Source organism: Rhea pennata, chromosome 23 (assembly GCF_028389875.1).
Source record: "Rhea pennata isolate bPtePen1 chromosome 23, bPtePen1.pri, whole genome shotgun sequence".
In the NCBI taxonomy this organism is placed as follows: domain Eukaryota; kingdom Metazoa; phylum Chordata; class Aves; order Rheiformes; family Rheidae; genus Rhea; species Rhea pennata.
In genome coordinates, this window is record NC_084685.1 from 7,866,377 (window position 1) to 7,893,401 (window position 27,025).

The 27,025-nt window shown below is 39.7% G+C and overlaps 1 protein-coding gene across 1 annotated transcript; it reads right to left on the minus strand.

The window, feature by feature from the left end:
* Positions 1–13,034: 13,034 nt before the first annotated feature.
* Positions 13,035–25,173, minus strand: PSMB2 (proteasome 20S subunit beta 2). Its single transcript, XM_062594084.1, has 6 exons — positions 24,994–25,173; positions 23,110–23,232; positions 22,449–22,519; positions 15,573–15,735; positions 14,167–14,216; positions 13,035–13,261 (listed from the first exon to the last, which is right to left on the minus strand). Exons 1-6 carry the CDS (start codon positions 25,082–25,084, stop codon positions 13,154–13,156), a joined length of 606 nt encoding a protein of 201 aa, XP_062450068.1. The 5' UTR covers positions 25,085–25,173; the 3' UTR covers positions 13,035–13,153.
* Between the last annotated feature and the right edge of the window lie 1,852 nt (positions 25,174–27,025).

The window sequence follows — 27,025 nt, forward strand, 5'->3', positions numbered from 1 at the left end:
ATGGCCAGAACTGCCTCGGACGTCACACAGTTTCAGGACAGTTTACAGCAAACTGAGACTCACCGCGGATTTCCCGCAGGGCTGTGGAGCCCTGAGCCGTACCACGAGGGGAGGAACCAGCCTCACGCCCGGATCGTTCCCAAGGCAGGAACCGATCAAGGAGAACCTTCCCAGCTGTTGTGTTCACAGCAGGGGGATCGAGCAAGTTAACTTATACCCAGGAGTAATTAAAACTCCATGACCTATAAGTAACAGCACACAAGTTTCTAAAAATAATAATGATAATAATAAAGCACAAGGAGCAGAACTTGAACCAGGCCAAACTGAACTGTTCTAAATCTGTATATATTTATTTATGTGTAATTAAATCTGAAAGTTTTAAAATGTCCCGTGCGAGTTATTTATATCAAATTGAGTTGGTTTTTCTTTTTTTGAGAGAGAGATGAAAGTCTTTGGATTTTCTGCCATTAGAAATGGGAATGAAGTTTTGGATACACAAAACTGTAGCATGGACAAAATAGGCTGTGATGATAATGAGTATAGAAGTTCTGCAGGATTTTGTACTTGCTGTTGTTTCTCTTAATGCTGCAATAGATGTACAACACCTACACCACAATGTCATTCTCATTATCTTAATAAACCTCTTTCTATTTGAAGAAAACACTTCCATCGTCTTTGTGAACTGGGATCCTTCTGCTTCTGTGGTTGCATCATGAAATATTCTATAGATTTAAAATAAAATGTCCTCCAGTTTCATGGTCAGCATTTGACTGATCTATGCAGTCAACAAATAACAAGTCCAAAGAATGACATGAACTGGCACTGATGCCCTGATCCTGCAAGTTGTTGGAGCAGAGCAGGCTGGCACCTCTGGTATTACTGGACATGAACAGTGAAATGAGTTTGCAAATATTCCAGAACTATTCAAGATAGTCAAATCTAAACCTGCGAGAGCTGCAGAAGGACCTCATGGTATCAAGAGAGTGAGTGATAAATTGGTAGGTAAAATAATGCTGCTAATCTGTATGCAAGGAAGCTCTCTAAGTTAGCGTCTGTTTGTGGCACTATTTCAGATAATACTACGAAAACAGCTACCTAGGACTCACGGGAGGTTAGAAGTGCAAACAAACAAACAAAAATGCTGGGAACTGTTAGAAAAGGATTAACAGACCAGACACGTCATGCCATGTGGTGTACTACCTGTGCATTTGGGTGCTATTCCTCCACCTGTGACACACAGCACTGGCACCAAACTGGTAACGTTACCACTGTGGAGAAAAGCAGTCAGAGCGATCCGAGACACGAGCTGACGGCCAAACGGAGCAGAGCTGCTGCGCTTGGGAAGGACACAAAGGAACAGACAACCATGACGTAAAAGAATGCAAACAGGGACCGATTACGTTAAAACTAGGGACGAGCCACCAAATGAAATGATCAGGCAGCAGGTTCAAACAAATGAACGGAAGAAAGAAGCTGCGGCAACTCGTAAAAGCAGGCATGTAAACGGCTTTCGGCAACATGGAAGAGAGGAGATTTTGAAGCGTGTTTTCATACTCTTCCCTTCATGTCCAGTGCTGGTCACAGCTAGAGACTCAGAGAAAGGGACACGGGTCTGACTCGTTACAACAACTGTTACACTGGAGCTTGTCCTGCCGTTTTTCTCTGGAGGCTGCAGAAGAGGCTGATGAAAATAGAAAAATAACCAAATGGTTCGAAAAGGGATCGCTGGCTTCCAAAGATGATCTCCCTTTCCGTAAAACATGAGAGGAACTGTGTACTAGAGTAATTTGTGGGGATCGGTCAGTCAAAAACTTTAGGGATGCATGTTCAATGGGAATCGGATCAGAAAAATCGCTTGATACGAAGCGTGTGAAAGCAAAGACCTAACTGGCAGGCTCTGTAGATCTCGTTTCTTTATGGACCTTCCGGAAAGAAGAGGCAGGCAACAAGGAGGAGCCAGGAAGCAGAATGGAAATAGTAGACACACATTAGAGGCTTGTTTGCACTTCAAAGCTATTTGAGTGTGAGCTGAAAGCACAAAAGCTATTCCTAAATTCCAAAATAGGAGTGCCCTGTTCTGCATTTGCATAATCCATGTTTAAAATGGATTATGATAAAGGAGAACAAGGTGTTTTTGTGCTAGAATACAGGTTTTCCTACATGAAGTTATTTAGGAATAATTATCCTGAAATAATTCAATTTGTAGACATGCTCTGGTGCATAGTATCAGAAAAGTAAAAGACATGCCAATACATGATGAAAGCATATGCACGCACAATGTAATATAAAGTGAAATGTCATTTCATAACGCAATCGTATTATGAAAACCTGACTTGATTAGGGTACTCTGAATATCAACAAATTCTTAGACGCAGTAGCGATGAGCAACACAGTCAAATTACATACTATATCCACCAGCTAGAGAAAATACCTCCTTCCTCATTTTCCTTTTTTGGGTTGCTGCAAGTCTTTGGAATGTTCTGTGAGGTACAGCCCGGTGCCTGAAAGGCGAGGATGACACCAACCGCCTTCTAACTGCGAGGAAGCTGGATGATTTGGATTCAGTTGCTGATTCTGCCACAGATGCCGATGTTGGGTATGTCACACAGGATCAGCATTTTAAAAGCATTGAGATTTTCACTTCCCCAAAGGACTAGGAAGTTTGGAAGCCTCCATCTCTGCATGCCTGCACTGATACTTGAAAAGAGCTTAGATTTCAGAGGTTGTGTCAGGCCATCTCGTGTTCGTAAGTTAGTGCTTGGGTCCCCTCCCAGGGTCACTGTCAAATAAGGCCGTCCCCTTGTGGGTTTTTTGCCTTTCCATCCTAAGAGAGAGAGGCTTTCTACACAATTCAGTGCTCAGCCCTGATGTAAATTCCCACACTGATTACAAATATCGCCATGGGAAAATACATGAGATTGTGTCAAAGAGTAAAAATAGTTTCAGGCTCGTGGTTTCTACCCTTGTTATAGAACACTTTGGAATTTCAGTCCTAAAGGGGAATTGAAAAGAAATCTTTTTTGAATTAATTCTGAATGAATGACAAGTCCAGGGAAGCCACATGACAATCCCTGACAAGTGAAAAACAAAACAAAACAAAACAAAAAACAAAAAAACCCCTCTTCATTCCCTAACAGCCAACTATCCTAAGTGTAAACTGAGAACTGAGGTTAACATTGAACTGGGACACTATGTTGTATCATTAACATAAACAAGCAGAGGTTATGTGTTGGCATTCTGCATGAAATAATTACCTTTAAACAGCCTACTTTAAAAACACCATCATAATAATAACTGTGCTGAAACGAGAAATAAACAGACTTTGCTGGCCTATAGTTAACACATTCTTTCATGTATGAGAGAGTCCATTAAATTTCAGACTTTACATATAGAGTCCAAAGAACCACACAGTCAGTAAGCAGAGGAAGATTTTTTTTCCCCTGTTAATGCAATTGAATCAAAACACCAAAAACAAAGGTATTTTCAAATGAGGCAGTAAACCAAATGCAATTTGCTTGCTTTAGAGATTATTAGAGATTATTTAGCAGACTAGACAGATATCACAGTTGTCATGTGCAACATACCACTATAGTCTTAATTATTCTAACAGACTTTGGGGGGAACACTCTAAACCCAGTCGCTACGTAGAACTGAACACGCTGAGCCGAAAGGTGTCATCTGGCCTTCCTGCACGACCTCCTTTACATTGCAAAGGATTCCCACTGCAGCCACCTGAGCGTCCCTACATCTTCAATGTACAGAGTAACGTAAATAGCAATAATAATTCCAGACATTGCTCCACAGGGCTAACACATATCCAGGATCTGACCCCGTAACCTCAGAGCTGAGAGCACCCGGTTGCCTCTCACATAGTAGGCAATCAGTGACCACGATGCCACTGTTATTCTGGAGGGCTCGTTTTATACTGACATCTTCAAATGCTTCTTTTGTTTGATTCTCCCCATCAAACAAGATGTTAAAATAATATCAGAAGTGTTTCCCATAAAGATGGGCCCAATTTTGGTGGCAAAGGTCACCATTAGAGAAGGTTTGTTAAATACAGACAGCTCAGCTTTTTTGGGGTGTGGGATTAGTTCAGAGAAAGATCAAGGTATTGTTCCAAGAATTCCCAGCTGCAGCATGTCAGGACGTGTCTGGATGCTACAACCCTCTCACCTTTCCACTGGCTGTCCCGGCAGGGCTGCCTTGGGCTCCCCTCCTGAATTCTTCTGCTGTACGAAGTCTGAAACTGGTTAAAAATCCCCAAAGGCAGCATTTTCCTGGTATGACTCATTCCTGACTGACCTGCACTCGACAAACAGAAGGAGACAGTTGGTCCATCGTCTTTCTTTGCACACACTCAAAATTTCAGATGACGTATGTGATTCTACTCGTTATCTCACCGAATAAGCTTGTTTCAGCCAATTCTGTAATAGCACCTCGAGTTCGTTCTTAAGCGCACGCTAGAAGAGGCGAAGCACATTTGCTCCACAGGCCACTCCAGGCCTTCACAGCCTGCAGTCCACCTCGTGTTGCAGACACAGCGTGCATCTATGGAGTTCTCTACTGGATGAGTTTCAGACTATCAGCAGCTGAAATACTACATGTTTTTATTCTAGAGTTCATGAAAGATACATAAATCACATTCCCCAAGCACGATGAAAAAGCTGTGCCGCACCAGGCACAGAGGAAACTCGTATTGCTTACTACCCGTGGAGCTGTGCTGCCTACACCTTCCGAGGAAGGCATCCTCGTTCCCAAAGCTCTCCAGGGAAAAGCGAAAGGACGATTCGCAGGTCTCTGAGGGGTCGGGGCAAGGGCCCCAGAGCAGTCAGTCATATTTTAAGTATTCGTTATTGATCACACTTTTGAGATAAGTATGTAGCAGTTTTAAAAACTTATCTCTATACAATGGTAGTTAGATGGGAAGAGAAATACCTAAGAAATGTGCTCGTTTGTGGCTGGTGCTTGAATACTCAGATTAACGGTGCCACCCAGCAATTCTGCAGTGGGAACTTCGCTAACACCTCCACCCCAGCGACGGAGGGCAAAACCAGGAGCAGCTTCACTTTCAAGCTCAGAAGGGGCGTTTTCTGGGCCAAACCAAGGCTGAAGCGTGCACCAGGGAAAGGTGGCAGCTTGCCCACAGCCGCCCTCAAACGCCAAGCGGCCGAGGGACAGGAGCCGGCCAGCCCCACTGAGCCTCACCCCGCTCTCTCCTTTAAATAGCATTTGTATTTCACAAATACCATTTTGAGATGCATATGAGATTTTGGCTGTTCCTTCCAGTTATTGCAGGGTGGATTGCACCAGGCTGCTTAAGAGAAGGAGGAGCTGCTACTGGAAACCTTGGAGGCCTCGTTCATCCCAAAGCTCAGCAGAACTGTGAACAGAGGACTTCTCCGCGTTTCCTGTGCGGACGGTGTCATCCAGGGATGTTTCCACTCGGTTTACATTTTGGCATGAAGCAAATAATATTTTCAAAAAGAACCACTTCCTATGAAACCATTTCACTAAAATTGATGTAGTCCGCATATCTAACAGTATTTAAGTCTCAGGAGGGTTAAATTTGTGTTCCAGTAGTACTTTATAGTGCCAGAGATTAAATCCTCCTTGTGCCAGGCCTTGTGCAGAGATCTTACCCTGAAATCTCTATTCCACTGGACATGCATCTTAAAACAGATTAAAACAGATGCAAGATACAGAATTAAAATGATTTGCAGAGGACCACATAGTGAGTTTGGGAAAAAGCTGGAATCCAAATCCAGATAATTCAAGATTAAGCACTATAACTACAAGAAAAAAAATAGTTTTTCACCAGTTTCAGGCAAAGATATAGTATTTAAATTTTTTTTTTAAATTATAATAAAAAGTTAATTCCTTTAAAAATTCCTTTTCTGCTCCACTGTCTGTTGGCTCTGTGTGAGAACAAGGAGAAAAGAATTCAAACTGGGATGACAGCACGCCAAAGGTTCCTGGGCTGTAGGTGTTACAGGCACTGCTGAGGAGACGACCAGTGGAAGGGCCAGTTTGCTTAGCTCGGACAATCAGAAGAACCTTTCTCACATCCTCTTTGTAACCTGCTGCTGGTTTGAGTCTTAAATGGACCCTGGCACCACAAAGAATTGCTTCAGTCCAGGCCTCCCACTCTTGACCTGTTTTCATTTAATTTCTTCTCCCCCAGCCTCATCATGTCAGGAGTATATTACACCTTACAGACTTTCCTGCTAATTTGGCCTCGATAGCAAGCTTACAGAACACCTCAGTAATTACCACCCTAAACCAGTACAAATTCAGTACCTTCCAGTACAAATTGCTCTAACTCCGAAACATTCAGAATCTCTCTGCAAGGAAGATCAAGTTCTGCATAGCTCTCTGGCGTCAAACTAGGAGCAAAGTACACCCGCATCTGTGTGCGGGACACATTGCCCATCACAGCCTCAGCGTGGCATGGCCAGCCACCAGTATGCTCACCAGCCCAGCAGGCACATCCAAGCAGCAAACTGGGAAGCACTCAGCTGCCTGCAGAGAAACAGGCAAGACGGAAGATGCACGAGATCTATTCACCCTATGCAACCCCTTTTGTAACACTAAGATGACAAACAGGTTGGAGAATCTATGCTCTAGGTCTTACCCTGCTGAAGTCTTTAGTATCTGATGAAAAGGTGGTAAATAAAAGCATATTCCTGTTCTAAGGGACACATCCTTGAAGAAAGTTGTCACAGAACCTTTGAATCTGTTGAGCTAAAGAGTATTTCAGCTGAGCACTATGAAGAATAGCTCTGTTCAGTTCAGGTTGAGCCAATGCTTTTTTCCATTAATGTGTTAATGAGCTTCTTCACAGATTTTGAACATAAAGAACCTTTTGGTTTAGTTCTCTGCAGATTTTGAAACCAATGTGGAAACAAAACCAAAAACGTATGTCTTTACAGCTCCTAAATACATCAGCAGAGGTTAACCTCAAATTTTTAACCAGCTTATGTAAACATCTGAGATGAAGGCAAGCTGACCTCTGGCAGTGTTCACACAGCCAGCCTTCCTGATGTTTCAAAGCATGGGCAATAAACACTAAGGTAAATACAAATACACAAGTTTAAGAATATCAGCTGTACCAGACGAAAGCCCCAAATGAATTTGGGTAAGTTTCTAATGTGCTTTGGGTGAATACTAAAAACGAATGAAGTCTAGGACCCAGTTTCAATCATTTTCTTCCTAAAAGTGCCCACTCAGGGGTTCAGTATTTTAAGGATGATTATACAGAAAAATTAAAAAGTTTGAACTTTATCACTATTTTTAAGAGAAAATAGAAATAAGTAATCCCAGGAGACCCTCTAATCCTGCATCACGTATCTGGTCTCACCCAGCAGCAGAACCCTCAAAGATTCAAAAAACTCAGTTGTTGAAAAGATAATGTCTCCTAGCCTTCACTGCTTTTGAAAATACAGATAATTACTTTCACAAAACTATTTCTTCTAAGATGTGCACCTTCCAAGAGAAAAAAACAACCTCTACATCCGATCATTGTTGGGCAATATATTAATAGGGACTATCTGTTCTCCTTAACACAGAATTTCTGTGCAGACATGAAGTGGCCAGGCGAGTTGGAGTAAATGGTGTGCGTGCAAGATCACTGCCCTCTGCTGAATGGAAGAGGCTTGCCAGATACGCAAGGCTTCTCCACAAACTAAACTAGGAGCCCAAAGACCTCTGGTAACGAGGCAGAGGCATACCTTGCATTTCAAGTGAAACATTTAGCAGTAGAGACCAAGCATCACTTAAGCCCACAGGCACTCTGGTGCTACTTAATGGGGTACTGTCAATAGCTCTACAGAAACAGATAAATTATGACAGAGCCAGCTTTATCTTTGTCTTTGTAAATTAACCAGATAAGATGCATTGTTTTCGTGTTTGTACATAAACACCAAAACCATCTGATGATATCAGTGCAGCCTCTATTAAGCACTATATACTACCTTCTCAGAAGTTAACCACAGCTTGCTCCTTTCCCATGCAGTATGTAACGTGTCCACGCAACTAGCAAGTCCAGGGCTCAAAGGAAATGCAATTAGCTTAAAATAAAAGATTTTTTCAAACAAAAAACTAGTGAAATTGATCAATGAGAAAAATTTATAAAGTAGAACTCTGCCTCACTTCCACTGTTATCTTATCCTAGCATATAGTTGCTATCCGTATGAATACTAAACACCATTTGATCAGCAGAATGCTAGGGCAGCTGCACGGTATTGACAAAGGGCAAGCAAGGCCCCAATATTAAACCGCTGAAATATGCAAAATCTTGTAAACAGGCAACAAAACCTGCAGGTTTCAGCAGAGCCCCAAATAATTTTCATTAAGTGCCAAAAGTAGACTTAGACAGTTTAGAAGAATTTCATCAAAATATACTCATCCAGGTCACCATCTCAGAGAGAATTAGAATATTTGGTTGTCTCCATCTTGTGACAATCAAGCTGTTTGGATTACTGCTTTATAAAACTAAGTTAGCCAAAGATTCAAAACTTACACTGCATTTGTTGGTATTCAGATGTAGGCATATATTAGTTCTACCTCAATATAGATTTGATTAGCAGAGTTTAATTTTCCTTAAAAAAATTGCTAATCTTTAATGCTTTACTACATTATACACAGAAGAACATAATAGTAATTCTGAAACAGATTCCTTTAAACATCCCTTCCCTCCTCACCATTCATAAAGGGTTTTCTCCACCCCTTCCACAGCTGTCTCGAGTTAGACTACATGAATAAGCTTATTGGATAACTACCTAATTGCACATTAGCACAGAACCAAAATGCTTAAAATGTCACTTTACATTTTTCAGACAACTGTTTTATTTTTTAACATAGTCCTCAGCAGGTCATGAGTACACAGGGGCTCAAACTTGTCAAGGACATGGAAAAATGCAACAAAATGTATTAATTTCACTTTTTTAAAATCTGTTAAAACAACTGTCTGTTTGGCTTGATCAGTGCTCACATGAGAATTTCCTGCACTTAGTTACTGTTGATGGTAGACTGATAACAACACATGGAACCTCTGCATAAGGTCAAACCATTGAAGACAAAGAATTTAAAAAGGGTTGAAGGATAAACCTACTTTTATGGGTAGGATAAGTGTATTTTCCTTATATACACTGTGTGTGTTCTGTACCACATAAGTAGCAGATTCACAGGTTTTTCTTCCTTAGATATCAAAATATTTTGTACAAGAATGAATATTCTGCCCTGGCATCAAGTAGGAAAACAATCAACTCCATGTGCAAGTTAGAATCAACCATTCTTAAGCACTATGAACATACCACAATGTCAGCCCTGGCATCAGCTATAACTTCACATAGGAACTTACTGTCAAAACTAGAGACAAGAACACATGAATAATCCTGCTTGGGAGAGTCCAGCCTACTCTGTTCCTGTATCTCCTCCGGAGACTGATGGCTCCTTTTCTTTTTGCTGCAAACAGGCTTCTGCCAGCAACTGTTTTATCTCACCACAAAAATCAAACTCAGAATGGACTAAGCATACTGTTTGGATATGATTCCTCCAAATACTATTGCTATTCTATTCTGTCGTTGTACAGTCACTACACTGGCTCACTGATTTCTACGAGCATACCTGCTCTGAAGGGCCTTAGGTTTACATGGAAAAACTTTGCCCCAGGTACAAGGCATTTCACCTGCCTATACCTGAAGCTTGTTTTTTTTTTTTTTTTTTTTTTTTTTTTAATTGAATGAGGTTGCAATTTCCTGAATCAGAGACCTCTGGAAAACACACATGCTAGTGAATAAACTAGGGGCGCTCTCCCCCATCAGTAGCTAACATAATGGCCGAGTACAGCAGTAGAGGAAGCTTTTCTTCCCCCAAAAGATATAATTAACACCAAGGAAAAAAAAGAGAAGCTTCTCCCCATGTAAACTGCGCCTGTAAGGTCTACTGATGCAAGCCAATTGCTTGTACAAGCAGCACAAGCACTTAGGTTAGGCCAGGCCTATGAGTGCTGCACCTAGGAGAGATGCTGCTTTCAGCAAAGCACTCCTAATGTCGACATGGCCTAAGGCACACAGGCTCTTTTCCCTTGTAAACTGATCTTATAGCAAACTAAGCTCTTGAAGAGATGAGCTGGTGCAATGATCTGTTACATGCACACAGTGCTCAGGAAAAGACCATCTTTAAACAGGAAACCTAAAACGAGAAAAAGTGCCTTGTTAACTCTTTAGGCCCTGAGGCTTTCATAGTAATACATATGGTCAGAATTACTAGCCAAAGCAAAGCAAAACAGCTCACTGTGGATACAACAATAACCCAGGAATACTTTACCATTGTTAAAAGCATGATTTAGATACAATATATATAAATAACTAAAACCTTGTATTACTACTAAGCACTATTCTTTGCAGTAATCAATTCTTTCAGAGAAGATTTAAGATACATGTAGTGTTAAGTATAGATGCTTTTCAAACAGAATGATGGATTCTTTTTAAAAGGTATTCCTAGATTCTAGGTAAAATACAGTTTCCAAATGCTTCAGGGGCTAAAACTAAAGCAGTTACTGAAAACAAGAGGCCTTCTTTTCTATAAGGAACCAAAATAAGAAATCTTAAAGTGCTTTTCAAACAGATCATATATTACATTCAAAAAAAAAAAAAAAAAAGGCTAGAGTTTCTGTGAATATAAAGATCAACACTATAGACATCTTTAAAACAATCCACAAAGTTATCTGGCAAGAGTATTATATCTCTCTCTAAATATATATATATATATATATGTATGTATGTATATGTTCTAGAAAGAAAAGTCCCCTAAATAAATTTCATTAAATGCTAAAGAACATCCTTACACTTTGGGTCAATTCTTTTGTTCCATTGCTTGGCAATAAATGTCTGCATTTCTAGAGGTTGCTGCTCTGTTAGCTTCTGATGCAACCCCTTATCTTTCACTCAATGGTGAATTCAGAGCCTGGTTCTTGCCCTCAGGCAAAACATATGTTCCACTCCAACCTGAATCCAACACGGGTGTTTGCAATGGAATAATCGTTTTATGTTTATTAATCACCTGCATGCAAATAGGTGTCAATAAAAACTCCAGGCAGATCCTCTGCCAGACTAACATGATCTAATAGCACAACACCCCTTTTGGGGTTTGTGAAACAAAGAATATCTCCAATAAGGAGACATCACTACTTGGATATGCAGTGACAAAAATATCACATCAACTTAGCCACCCTGCAATGACTTTGAAAAGAGACAGGAAACCTGTAAAAACATTCAAGATCAGTGGTAAAATAAATTAGAGATGCTGCATATTAAACTAAACAAAAATACATTAATGCAACATGAAGGGGTGAGATTGCCATCACAGAAGAACTAGGACACTCAAAGATAAGATTTTACTTACATTAAATGTGACCTGCCAAGAGAAAATACTTGGGATTTCTTTTCTTATATGTAAGGAGCTGAAAGTGTTTTCAGAAGACAAAGGTTTTAGTAAAGTGTTTGTTATATGCCATTGGCTTTAAATAAAAGCCATTGCAGCCACAACTACAATAAAAATGGCTGATAATTAAAGTTACTCTGGAAAGAATTAAAAACTACAAAGCCTGATGGAGCTTGAGTTCAAAATTAGATTTAAGTAAGGCCAGTCTTAAAAGGAGCAGGATCAGTTAAGGCATTGGAGCCACAAGTTTCTTCAATGACACTGAGCAACTTGATCCAGTTCACACTCCCTGTAAAATGGGAATACTTTTTTTTTTTTATATTGGCAGCTTTTAGGGAAGAGAACAATATTCTTTATCCATTGAAGTATATGGAGCTTTTGCCACTACCTTCAGCACAGGCAGGATTTCAGAGTAAGCCTACACATGGCAGAGAGAAGTGGTTCCTCAGCCACATTTGGAGTCTCATCTCTATTGTAAATAAAAATGGAAGTATCTTGAAAATGCACTACAGAGCAAGATCAAAAATGTTTTAACAAACCAAGATAAATGTCTCATTTACTTACCTTTCCCAACCCTGAGAACTTAGATGTTAAAACATGCAGCACAAAGAGTCTGTGCATAATCTCATACACATCCATCTTTGTTTCCAGGATATATATACAAACATTTTAAAGCTAAAGGAAGCATCCAAACAGAACATTTCAAACGGGTAACTCATCCAGGCAGTAGTCCCTGAATTGAAACTCATCTTAAAGAGACCACTTACAGGCAGAGACCAAGTACCAGCTGCACAGTGACAGTTACTTGAGGTTGTTCTGTGACTGTAATTTTTACATAGAAGCATCATCTGAACCCTGGAAAGACTAGTGATTATTCTCATGGAAAGAAAAAAGCTCTAGACAGTTGATATTAATCCAAGGATTTATGAAAAATGTTGGAAATTTCTTATTGAATTTCCTTCATGTACTTCTGAATGTACAGACATGTTAAGAAAAATGACTGATAAATCTGTTTCTATTTGAAATACTTAATGCAGCTATGAGACAGTTTTGCCAGCGGAAGGAGAATATTCTTTCCCAGTAATAGAACTATTACCAGATGAGTTAAAAATAGGACTCTATAGCATTTTAAGTCTCATTCTATTTCTTGAAAGTAGTCTTTCACCTTTCAGTTGCATTAAACTGAAACTAAAAATAAAATCAAACGAACAGCCTTTGAAAACTAGATTTTTTATATACTGCAAACAGTGAAGTAGTCTCTGGAAGTATTCAACAGATGCTAGTATAATTACTATGAAATAATTCTGCCCTCTGTTTATTGACCTTTAATGCTCAAATGTGAAAGCAGATTACAATAAATCATCTTCTAAAAAATACAGTATCAGTTTCCCTATACACAAAGAAACTTCAGGCAGAAAAATTTTAATGAGTAAAATAAACTTTGTATAAAGTCTCAGAATAGCAGAGAAAGAATATGCAACCTGAATGAATATGCAGCCATTAACAATGTAACAAGTTTCATCTTCATTTAAATGATTTACTTAAAATACTTTTGAGAAGGATCAGTGGAATAAAAAGATAAGACTGGCTATATAAATGTGAATCTTTATTTGATATCCCAGTGCAGTACATGACTTGTGTGCTTCAAATGAATAGAAAAATCTGAAAGTGAACAAAAAAGACTACCACTGAAGATCGATCTCACAGGTTAGGATATCGCTTTGGGAAGGAGTATATTGTCCACTTCATGGATGCCATCTTTGTCAACGAACCGGACATTGAAAGAAGGCAGATTCAGGATGAAGCGTTTCTGAAGCTGTTCAGGAAAAGACAAAAGAGGCGAGATTCATTCAAAGCTTAAATAAAGAGCACAATTTAAGCAAAATTTTTGATATGCTGTTGCACATCAAAAAATTCTCTTGTCTAACTTTTCATCCTGGTTGTTCTATTATCTCAGGTCACCAAAACTAGAGTTTTTCACTAATCTGTCATAAGATTATCTTTGTTAGACCAGCCTAACTAGGCTAGAGATGTAAAATACACAAAGCCTGTTAACATGGAAGGCATTTAAGGAAAGCTAGAGTAGGCTACAACTTAGGCCACAAAGTATGTATTTCAAAAAGATGTCAAATAGAATCTCTAATATAATACTTCTTCCCAAGATTTCCCTAGCTGTTTCTTCCTAACTATATGCAATTCAATTCTGTCCCTTGAAGACTGTGATAGACTTTTTTTTTTTTACACAATGAAAGACTGGTAGTCTGAGAGGATATTTATGCTAAAATGGAACAGCTTCTTAAGTAGTATCTCTATTACATTTCTTCATAAGATGAAAGAGAAATGTGCTTAAAAGCATGTACTAGTTACGTACATGTAAAGTAGTAACAGAAGGATGCTTGCATTATGTTCAGAAACAATGTAAAAGGAAAAGTCAGACTGTCTGCATCAATACTATGCTAAGCGTGGAAGAAGCAGAAGTAAAGAAAAGCAATTAAGCTTAAAGTTTACATTCTAGAGGACATGAACCACACTAAGACAATGCAAGTGCCCACAAATCCTTTTCCTCAGTAGCTATTCCACATCTGGCCAATGTGTATTTATTACCCCTTCTGGCAAAGACAGGAAAAAAATGCAACAAGAGGAACAGGAAAAATATCAGCAAATGAATGCAAACAAACATTCCTTTCTCAAGATCACATGGGCTTAAGTTCAGCCACTCACCTCCTCTAGACATTTCTTTAGGAGCTCTACAGCTTCCTCACGTGTGATACCTGAAAGAGAAAACATCCACAGATTGCTTTAATTAGAGGCCATCTCTCTCAACAGAAACTTTTATTAAATTTAAACAACTTTTCAGCTGAGCACTAAAAACTCCTTCTCAGCTCACAGAAAACACTTTCCAGATGTACTGAGGATGCCCTGCACTGAAGGGCTCACGCTGCAACAAGCCATTGAGAATCGATTTGTTACACTGAATGGGAAGCATGACGGAATTTTGCCTCCCATGGCCAGGGACTGGGCTTTGGAGAAGTCCAGCCGTCTCTCTCTTCTCGAGTTTATTACAGTTTTAAATCAGCTCCATCTGTCCACAGCCGGCTGCAAGTCAGTGAAAGTAGGCGGAGATTGGTTTTAGTGCTACATTCCCTGCTGGGTATTAGTTTTAATAATGGGAAAGGCACGTGTGTGATGCCCCTGCTATTCTCACACATTAGGATAAAACCTAGCACTCTATAGGGATGGCAAGCCATGACAACATATTGTAATTCATTAATTTTCTCCTTTCACAAAGAAAAGGAGAAAAGGAGCAGTATCATTTTCAAAGGACAAGAGAAACGGTAAAATAAAAATCCAAGCTCTGTGGATCACATGCAACTTGTTTCTAGAGGGGTTTTTTTAGTTCTACACCTGCACTCACTGTTTAGGCAGAAGAACTCCTATTAGAATAAAATATCAGTTTATGGCTGGATTTATTGCAGAAGAGAGATAAAAGTATTACTAATTGAATAGCAATGCTACCCTACTTTACACATAGCAAGGAGTAAGCTAGTTTTACAGCCAAATCGAAAGATGTCAAATTAACAATATTCCCAGCTTTGCACATTTCCTCATCTGTAAATGGAGATTGTTCTTTGGCAAAGAACTGAATTATGATTCAAAAGACTTTAGACACATAGGAGAATTATGATCAACAGTTACCATGTGCATAAAACTGGCAGTCTAAGGTATAGATCTGAGACTACACTATAGATTGATACTTTGGAAAAATGTGTCATAAACAATAGATAAGCAAACAGAGGAACATGAAGTTATCAAAATGCTGTTAGACACAGACTACCAGCAGCTAATGGTCTAAGAAAATCTAGTCATGTTTTAGAATAAATGAAACTTTAGTCTGTTACACTTTAAACAGGAAAGCACTTCAAATGGTTGTCTAATTTCATATTACCACTTAGCAAAAACAGAAGGCAATCTTTAAAATTATATTTGTAGTCTAGCAAAAAGTCAAGTTCAAGTCTGTAATACTGCAGCAGTTGTACTGGATTATCTGACTCAAATGTCAAATTCTGATTTTTAAACCTTTAATTTACTAAAGAGGAAGAGAATTCTTCTCCACAGTCTTCACTTACTTGGCTTGTAATAGCGGTCAAGGATGCTGAGGGTAAGGAATGCACCATATCCATGTGCTGCAAAGGGAGCTTTAGCCAGAGCTGCAAGATAATCCATGTAATAAAGGGCTGGACCTTCATGGTCATCGTAGCCAGCCAAGAGAAGGTTGACATGGTAAGGGGTCTGCAATGGAAACCGTATTTTCATTAAAGCAGCCACACCCAAATCCTTGAATCTTAATTCCCCATGCTACGTACAGAATAGCAACATACATAATTTAAAGTTTACCATAAAAGGCTACTAGCAATTACATCAGTACTGTCTGCAGGAGAGTTCAACCTCTGAACTGAAAAACAGATTAGGTCTTTTGGTAGTATTATGGACTCCAAGAAGCAAAACTAAACTGTCTACAATTCTCCTATAACCTATTTTTTAAATAGCTGTCATGGTACATTAAAATTAAAGAAAACTTGAATTAAAATATCTTCACACTAGAGTTTTTCATCTCAACATAAACCCATGGACTTTTTGCTGTCAACATGGGAACACATTGTGAACATTTTACAGTTTACAAAAACTTTAACTCAATATCCTGTTTTCCTCAGTCTCTGCAGGTAACCACAGACCATTTTATCACATATGAAAACTTGCATACAGTATGAACAGTTGCACACAATATTATGCTATCTTTTTAATTGAGAGTTAGACTTTTATTGCATGTACCAAATTTAGTCTTTAATATTAGGCTAACATGATCAAATGAATAAGAAAAAGCTAGGGAATTTGTTTATTTCCATTCAAAACAGACAACTACTTTGGTATGGCAACATTATGGCAGCAATAGCTTTTGTTTGGTTGAGAGTTTTCTTTAAACTAGAAGTTAAGACAACTTAATATCTATCTTCTGATTCTTGTTTATGACTTCAGAAACAACCTATTAAAGAAGATCAGGAAATAACTACATTTTAGCCAAAAAGACCACTCAACTGCATTAGTGTACCATGCTATTCTGTTGAGCTATACTTGAAAGTCTAGCCACTCCTTAGCAGTTTGCTTCATATTTTAGGCAGTTTTCTTCATATTGCATTCTATCATAATGAATAAAACAGGTGTCCCTATACCTCTTCTTTCCAGATTTGTACATAAAATGAGGATATATATGATAAATTATTTTTAAATTTAGGTTCAAAAAAGAACCTGGAATTACATACATTTGCTAAAACTGCTTCTATATACTGTCCATTAAAATGAACACAATAGAATACTTGAGACAACTTTCAGCACTTGTAATACATTTAAGTACATAATTCACTTTGGACAATGAAGTCTATCACTTGGTCAAAAAGTCTCTCTTCAAATGACACTTAATATACAGGAAAATTGTGTAGATCACCTTGTCAGTCTACAACACTTATGACCAGAACTCATGTTCATCAAATTTGTTCCTGTATTGTAAATTCAAAGTCAGCATCTAAGGCAACATCCAGGCTACCTTTTGCAGTGCTGAGCCAAGAAGGATTTCAAAAAACTTGAAAACTGTGCAGGCTTTCCTACATGAAAGCTGAAGAGATTTAACTCCACCAACCAATCTCCCAGCACTTTAGGCACTACGGTTTTCAGAGCAAAAGGCTACAATCCATTATAGAAAAACTACTCCACTGACTGCTCTCATAATTCCAGATGTTGTGCAGTGAGTCTTAAAGCTTTCAACTCATTTCCATTTAGCTAACTACATTTTTTAGCCAGAAAAAAACCCTGCAAAATGAGTCAAAATTTACCACAAAGGAAACTTTACAAAAGCCTTAGACAAAAGCTCTTTTCCAACTATGTAGGAACTCAAGACCATAGCTGTTAAGTCCAGTCATTCATAATATGGATAGAAACGGAAGCAAACAGTAGAAGGAAAATTTTCACTGCACCTCAACATGAGTAACATCTCTGTTGGGACTGGGATCTTCCTGCACACTTCAATCCTTTCAGTCTTGTTTAGTCAACATGACTCAGTTCAAACTGCCATACACTGACTTATCAACCCCAGACTCAATCAGGACGCAGTAAGATGCAAATATTTACTTAGTTTTACATTGAACTTTAATAACCAGATAGTCCTTCATTTTAAATATAGCCTTGGATTTTATATGTAAATTCATGGCAAGAGTTTAAAGTTCTTGAAAAAGATTGCTGTAATTACAAAGGTCTTCCAATTAGGTTGGTTGACTAACACTTCAGGAGAAACTCAAAACAGTTTTTTTTGCTAACTTAACCTTAGTGTTGGAGGCAATACTTTTCATCCAAAGTAGCTTTGCACTTCATGCTGTTTGATTTAAAATAACAACAGTGATTAAGAGATGTGTGAAATTCTTCAGAATTTACAGCTAAGAGAACAGTTGTGATAAATACACTAGAACACCAAGATCAGCAACGGGAAGGCTGGGCGGTGACAAGCAGCGGTGTGACATCTGGCGGAAGCCAAAGTCACAGCAAGGGGGAGAGAGGTGGGCGTGAGGAAGCATCCTGCCAAGCGTGGACAAGGAGAGAGGAACTGACAATCTCTGGATTCAGGCCAGAACCTGTCACCTATAATTAAACATAGCATCACAACAAGACGCTGTACTATAGAAGGTTTGGGGGAGGGGGAAGTTATTTTGGTTCCCTCTAACCACCCCAATAATACGCTGCAACTTAACATGCTATATGTACCAAGCTTAGCATTTGCAATACTAGCAGGTGAATCATCTAGGAGGCTGAAGAAGGTAACAGTGGAAGAGAAGTACAGCATCACTACCCCATGCAGGAGCCAGCTGGTACCAAAGCAGTTTCCACATTAGTCTTAATTACAACAAACAAATGGAAACCAATAATTTTTTTTAAAAAAAAAACACTAGATAGAAGTATAAGATCTGTGTTTCAGAAAAAAGCATAAAACTTTTAAAAATACAGGCAGACTATTCAGCAGCAGAAGAAAACAGCACAGCAACGTAATTATCTCAAAGTTACAAGCCCAGGGTCATTACACTTTATGCTTTGCATCACAAGAAACTGACAGGTAGACTTACAAGAAGCTCAAGTCATTCCTAAGATATTACAGTACCACTTTAATAGTTTCTTATAGGAGAACTGCTCCTTGCTGGCCTTGCATGTTTAACCTGATCATTATCATATAAATATTACAACTTACATGTCTTCCAGCTAAGTTCCAAGCCCCAACTCTAGAATACAACAATATTTTTCCAAAAAAATCCAACTCTTATGATGGATATTTATATGCAATCCTATCAAAAACCATACATGCTATGAGATATATATATATAAAAAAAGGTAAATTCTTCCTGCCAAGAGGAAGGGATTGTATAATATGAATGACTGCCAAAAAGGAACCTGGACTACACAATCCATGAGGTTTGTTCCAACCTTGACAGACATTTAGAAACTCAGAACTGCACTTGTGTCTGACATAAGAAACTTCACTGGCCTAAAAAATAAAACCCAAAGTTTAGCACAATTAGAACTGATCAAGTCAACTGCACTAGAACTCTGTACTCTCCATTTCAAGGAGAACAAAGCACAGGACTCACATTGGCCTAGTACTGAAAGTGATGTCCACAGAATAGGGAAAGGCATAAAGCTGTAACATCACTATTATCTTGTTGTTTATCATCCCCCATGTGAAAAGCAGCAAACATTTTCTTGAACTCGCAACCCATTTATGCTCTAGCAAGAACTCTACATTTGCATGCTTTGTTAAAGCTGCAACCATGTTGTAATTCAACTGTTTTCAAAATGTATTGACTTAAATGTAACATGACACAGATGCCTTATTATGTCAGCTAGTTAACACAGTATTTGTTTTCCCCACTAATTTTGCATGCTAATCCAAAGATCTTTCCACTCAGCAAATAAGGCTCACAAATGAACCCCCTGGCTGTCCAATAGCAGAAACTCACTCCTTTGCTTATTAATCACTAACATTTGAAGAAATACAACCCTCCTCAGTGGGTTTCAAATTGGGAAAAAAACATTATTAAAAAAAGTCACACACTACAGGGCAAAGATAGAAACTTACTACTGCTAAACACACTGCCAACTGCTGCAAAAAACAAGCAACTACACTGTAGAACCTTATGTTTGTGATGAATGATCTATAAATACAAACAAAATCAAACCAGCTAACACAGGGAAGAACACAGACAGGGGTTAATAGTGAAGAACAAGCTGTTGTGGGCTGGGCTGTGGTAACTGCATAATGCCCCAAACCATTCTGTTTCAGTGTTAGACACTCCCCCACATACCTTCTAGCCCTCCAAAACAAAGTAAGAATTTTACATGCTGAAATGTCAATACACCAACAAGCTAAGCATCTTCTCCCCAAATTCTCTACTTCTAAACTATTTTCTCCTCCTAACAGAGGATGTTACCTTCCCATTTTTTATCATGCACATGATTAAGTCAGTAAGCTCCCTGAATCCAATACACAATTTAAATAGATAGAGCTGCTGTTAATTCGCTTGATACTAGAAGGATTATAATACATACAAAATTCAAGGAAGTCTTCCGATGTCAAGATTTGTAGCATCAAATTGAAAACCCTGCAATCAAATCATGAAGTCTGTGTTTAAAGAAAAAGAGTTCTCCCTACAGTATAGAGACCACTGTAGTGTGACAGTAGTGGCAAAGTGCACCATTCGCTCTAGGGCATTGCGATCTGCAACAGCACAACATTTTGTCTCCGGTAAACACACACATCTGCCTTTGCTAGCGTTCTCCCCACCGTGCTGCCCATCTGGAGCAGGTGAGCTGGAAGACGAGCATGGGCTCAGGAAAGAGGGAAGTGCAGAGGATCAGGGTTCAAGGGATATGGCACAGAGGAAGACAACATTGCCACATCATGTCACATTCTGCTAGCCAGGTTTGCCTTGCCTTACAACTCTCATTAGTGATATTTTTAATCTTACATAACAAATGGTTGCCTGTGCTCAAGTGGGCAGGACATTCAAAGTCAGCCTCACCTATATCATATGTGCAGGTTATGAGACAAGTCATTAATGTCAGGCAGCTGAGAGCCATCTAGGCAATGTACAGGCACCCAGTGGTATTGCTCCTTCAGCATCGACCAGAAAAACAGCAGAGTTCTATGCAAAACACACACAGGTCTTTCAAATTACATCCGAATAAGAGTTAAAGAAAGCAGCATTGCTTTCCTTTAAGGAACAACCATTTACCAACCATTTTTAATCCACTTAATTTGCTGAAATCATATTTAAACCAGAAGAGTATTTCATAAGAAATTCAGTCAGAATCCTTCACTGACTCTGAGTTCTTCTACTGACTTGCTCTACAAGCAGCTATCTTCAGTTGTCACCCATATCTGAAATGAGAATACTGATCTTCCATTGTTCCTGTGGATGACAAGTTCCTCAAGGGATTGGGCCTTACTCTACACATGTAGAGTTCTCAACAGCTCTGATGGTTAAGTGCTATCTTCTAACAAATTGTATCATTTCAAGTCTGAAATTCTATTGGAATAGCAACCAACCTAATTCATCTCATTTCCTATCCCTGACAGATTTGTTCAACTTTATTTTCAGTATCCTTTTTGCTCCCATTGCTCTTGTTTATGTGTTGGGCAGAGGGCTAATGAAATGCTCCCTAGTCTTGGACCTTTAAGTGTCAGTTTGTTTTTCCATGACATCTTTCAGCTGAAAACAGAACATTTTACATAAATAATTATTAAGCCTTTTCACCCCAGGAGATAAGTTTTATTCAACCATGTGTTATACTCATTTATCAAATGCCCACGTCAACCGTTTGGAAAGCAGATGTCCTGAGACACCAATTTGTCTTTCATCTTGCTTGGCTCTACATAAACACAGACATCTTGACTTCCATACTAGGCTTCAAATGGTACCCCAGCAAAGCAGCTGGACAATGATTGATGAGATGAATTTATTAAAAAATACTTTGAAAAAAATACCATGAAAAAATCAGTAATTGCAGTTTGAAAACAACTCCAGCTCCTTTTTGATACTTATTAAAAGCTTCAGGCTGTTTACAAAAGGGACTTTTGCTAAGTACAAAAAGCTTTGCTCTATTAAATCATTTTGAGAAGATTAAACTGATTCAGTGCATTCACATGAAAACTGACAACCTTATCTTAATGGTAAAGATTCTTAATTCAGTTAGCTGTCTGCAGTATTTGTAATTATTGCCTATTGGGTTTAAAGGTAGAATTTTAAGGCTATAGTTCTATTAGTTACTGTTAACTGATAACTATTTTGTGAATGAACAGATCAATTTTTAATAAGGCACACCCCTTCAGCAAAGTGAAGTCATCGCTGAAGACAAGCCACTTTATCAGATTCCATCACTTGAAGATAGAATTTCCCCTGAAAAGCCACAGTAATCAGGTAGCCAGATCTCATACTAAATTTCAGTTTTCACATTAATGATTTTTAGAACAATTAGTATGGGCAAGGTACTTGTCAATACAGAGTATTGAAATCTTCTTTAAGCTAATATCCTTGGCCGCAATTCTCCTTTTCCTTTCCTCTACTGTTCCTTTCCATTGCCTCCATCTGCCTTGTTTGAAATAGAGAAAAGTATAAACGAACACTTAGAGCTTCAAGCAGCCACCTGAAGAAACTAGTCAGACCTTAGCATCCTAGGTCAAATAAAATAAGCAAGCATAGCATCCTAGGTCAAATAAAATAAGCAAGGAAAATAAAAATATTTTGACAAGTAATATTTTACGGCAGATTTTTTTACAGATGTAAGTGTAGAGAGCTTTAAGCTAACTGCTCTTACTTACACAAAAGAATAACAGTAACTTATTAAGAACTGAGAAAAAAATTGGATAGTCATATCCTTCATACTGTCAAAATCTTTCGCATGCTACTCACTCGACTCCGAAGATAATCAGCTAGGTTTCTGCGTGTAAAATTTGCAGCTGCAGTAGGAGACAATTCATAACCTGGTGAAGAAATACACATATTCTTGATAACAGTGCAAATTCATATTCATGTTTCACTTTAACTTGCCAGTCCTATTTTGAAATAACATTATTTAATGACAACTTGTTATTTCATTTAATTTAATTCCAGTTTATTCTGGAAACTACATTATAATAACCTGCACAAAAAAGGCACTCAAAGTTCAGGCAGCTCATGTGTATATATACACCATTAAAATGGACAATTTCAGAAAAGTAAAATACTACACCTGTAGCCTGAATTTTTCATTCAGGTGTATGAGAAACTGGTAACAGTTGTTGTGCAATGGACATAAAGAGAAATATTTTACTAACATACCTATCACATTTCATTCATTCATTTTACTACAAGGTTAGAAGGGCTTTGGACAAGCCTGTTGGATTATTCTATATATTCGAATCTATGCTAATCTACTACTTCATCCTGCCTTCGTTATCTTTCCAAGAAAATTTAAAAACATGAAAACCCTTAAAACTAGAATAGCACTTTCCACTAACATTCAACTGCAAACTACATCTATCATCAACTCTTAGCTCCAAACCCTCAGTAACACTTCTCATCCTTCACTCACCATTTCTCATTTTGTAGAGTTGAACATTTTTCTGGATGTATTCTGCAAACTGTACAGTGTCTCCAGCCTCCCCAACACACAGCAGTAAGATCTTCTCACTCATTTTAAACATTTTGTCATGGTCTAGGCAAAGAACAACATTATAGCTATGGTCATGAAAAGAGTAAGTTATTTTACCAGTATCATAACATATCACGATTTCTTTCAGAACCATTAACTTAAGACTTTGATAACTTCGTTACATCCTGGAACGCTTCCCAAAAAGTCTTCCCGAGTAAACTTAAACATTTAGTTTCTCACAATTAGTTTATAGTGTAGTACATAAGACTCTTGTTAAACACACACCACCAAGAGAAACAAAGATGAAATGCATTAAGTGCTTTTCTCAGGAAGGGAGGCATTCCAGGAACACATGACTTTTGCACTGAAATGACAACTAGAATTTCAGAGTACTTTGTTCAGACAAAATTTAATACTACACATGATGCACTCCTGATTCACAAATAAGAACTTTGGTAACTATTCTATTTTACCTGAATATATTGCATTATAAACAAATATCATTTAATACAAAGCAAGAAGATAAGAAAAACCAATCCTAAGAAATACAGAATCAAATTTCACGTCAAAACTCTCCCCTCCTCCTGCTATCCAGGACTGTGCTTTAAATATGAGAAATATGAATAAATGCAACTAAAATGTTTTTGCTTGTTATTCGTTGCCAATGTTTAACTAGTCTCACTTTTTTAAGCAAAAAAATGAAATATCTGTATACTGATTGCAAGTTACAAAGCAGTCTATTGAGATATTCTGGAAATAAGGAACAGTAAACTAGAGATTTTCACTTGTAACTAGCTTTAAAACTTGTTTGTGTATATCTGCAGGAATTCAAGTTGCCATAACAAAGCTAGATGACAATTCTGTGATCATTCTAAAACTCCAATCTTGTATAGTTAAAGCAAACTACTGCTCAGGTGAGACTCAAACAAGAAATCAAATGGCTGCTGGTGTGAAATAAAGACTGCTTCTCAATAGTGAGGCTAGGTCTAGAGAACAAACTCTGTATCTCCATATCTGAACCTCACTTTACATTTACTAAATGCTGCTGAATCTCATTTGCAAGATGTTTGAAATGTCTCAATTCAGTAATAGGATTGAAAGGGTTAAAGCATCTAAAAACTGTATAGAAGTTGTACATCTGGAGAGTTCAGTGCCTGCTTTTGAGGCTGAACAGTCTTTGCAATCTACTTAAGAGTTCGAAGCAAATATTAATAAATACAGTATTCTATGCAAATATCTAAAGTTTGTGGGCTTTTCTCACCAAAGGAAAATAAATCGTAGGTGTAAATACATTTTCCTGAAACAGAATCAGCAAAGCTATTTGGCACCAATCACATTAGTTTACATAAAATATTGCTTAAAGAGGTCACATACATGGGTTGCATGTGTTGATATGCTTCACAGTTATCTTCCTAACACTACTCCAGTTGATTTGGACAGATTGAGCAGAGATGTATTATTCAGGTAGCAGCACTGCTAGCCATAATGTTAATGATTTCATATAAAGATTATCAGAAGTGCAGCGTCCTTAAAAAAGAAAAAACTCCTAAAAGCATTACATTCAAATTTTAAAGGCCGTTATATTTTGCAAAAGAGACTTTAGTCCATGTTATTGCAACAGCGGGTAGAAAAAACTAATCTGGGATTAATTCGAAGGCACGAGAAACCCCTAGATTTTTCCCTCACATAAAGAAACTAGAAGACGCTACAGTTTGGTTCGCGTATCTTGGGCGCCACTATCTCCCGTTACAGGAACGGGCTAATTTCCTTGAGGCCTTTTCTTTCAATATGCCCCTTTCTGCGGACCCCCGCCTCGCCCCTCACCGTGCTTCATCTGGAGGATGCTGGAGGCCGCTACGGTGTCGGCGGCCACCAGGACGTAGTCGGGGCCCTGGATGCCGATGAGGTACTCCATGGCCGGCCGCGCTCCGCCGTCCCCGCCGGGCCGGGCCTCGCCGTGACACAGCGAAGCGCCGCTCGCCGCCGCCTCCCCCTCGTCGCGCCGCCCCCGCTCGCGCGCATGCGCGGGGCGCGCGGCGATGACGCCAGCGCCGCCGCTCGCGAGAGCCGCGGCCCGCGCCGCGTGTGGGGAGGCGGGGGGGGGGAAGGGCCGCGGAGCGCGCGCGGCGCGCGAGCTCCCTGAGGCGGGCGGCGGCTCTCGCCTCGCCGTGAGGCGGCTCAAACCCGGCTGGGGCCCGTTCGCCCCTTTTTATAACTCTCTTCGCTAATGATGAGCCTTGCCCTAACGAGCCTAGCCCGGGGCGGCGGCCGTGGGAAGGGTGCGAAGGCAGGATGCGGCTGGTCTGTCAGCGCCCCGCAGGGCGGGCGGCCGCCGGCTCCTCACGGCTCGCTGCGAGGCCCTGTGGCGTCGCTGAGCCCCGCTCGCCGCCGGCCAAGGCCAGGGGTCCCGCTGCATCGGGAGCGTGGCTCTCTGGAGGGCGTGAGGGGTGGGTGTGCTCCCCTGGTGCGGGCAGCTTGCCTGGCCTGTTGCTGTGCCCTGTGGTGGCAGATGTTTCATGCAAACTGTCCCCCTGTTAGGTACAATTCAATGGCAATAACAACATAATTCCATGGAAAAGTCTTCAAGGAGATATTGTAGAAAATGAGAAATGCGATGACTGCACACCCAATTTCTACCCCACATGCTTTGCAAAACACCACCAAACCAATTTGGTTGTCTCTGCCAGAATGGATAACTAGATTTGCTCTCTATTGACATTCAGTGGAGGTCCAAGAGGAAAGAAATAATAAACTCTGCTTGTAAGGCAACTGTTCCTTAGGCACAAATTCTTTGGGAAATAAATGATTGGCACTCTGCAGCCTCTGATCTATGTAGTCAAAGGGAACTGAACTGTGAAGAGAGACAGTGAAATCCTTCCAGGAACGGTGGAGTGATTTATCTGCTGCCCATCTTTCTGTGACAGAAATAGCCCGCCGTGCCAGCTGCATGCGGAGCCAAGCCCCGAGCCACTGCGCGAGGCTCCCTGCTGCTCCTGCTGCACTCTGCGGCGAGAGCTGGCCGGCTGCAGCAGGTAACTGCACGTGCCGATTCAGCCTGTCCTGTCCGGAGTCTCTCCTGCTGCTCTGGACATCATCCCGAGGCAGGATCCCCCGTAGTCAAAGGGGCAGGCTGTAAAGATTGACTCACTGAGTCAATACCAGATTTTTTTTTTCTTATTGACATGTCCATGCCAGCCACTAAGGGAAAACTGAATTCTGAGCTTCAGAGGTGTCTGATAGTTTTTGTATCAGTTGATGGCTTCAGAAGTCATCCATGAGCTTGGATAGAGGCCTTTGACGGTGTTGCTCAGTTCCATTGCCTGGCTGGACACAGGTTCAGACAGCTACTGAATATTAAATGCTATTCCCTGTTATTCCCTTATTTCTTCTTTTTTCCCCACTCTCGATCTGCTTAAATGTCTTGGGAAAAATGTCTTCTCTTAGGTTGCTGTGCAACATCCAGACGCTTCCAGGTGTGACCACAACGTAGGTAATTAATTATAAGAGAAACAAAGCGAATGCCCTGGTTGACTGGACACTGTCTAACTGCAGACACCATTCTGGCGAACGGAGCAAGTCCAACTGGCACTTGGTTTATTGATTAGACTCCGTCCCTGCCTGAGCCCCGTCTAACATGTTCACTAAGTGCAGCTCCACAAAGACGCAGCACCACGCTGATGAAAGGGCCCACTGAAGCATTACAAACCCCGTGGCAGTCACCATAAAGGATGCAGCCCCAGGAAATAAAACTTTGGATGCTACAGCACATGGCAAATGCCCAACTGCACCTATACCAAGAAAGTCACTGTGTAATTATGAGAACTGGGCATAACCTTTGTGTGGTTTAAAAAACACT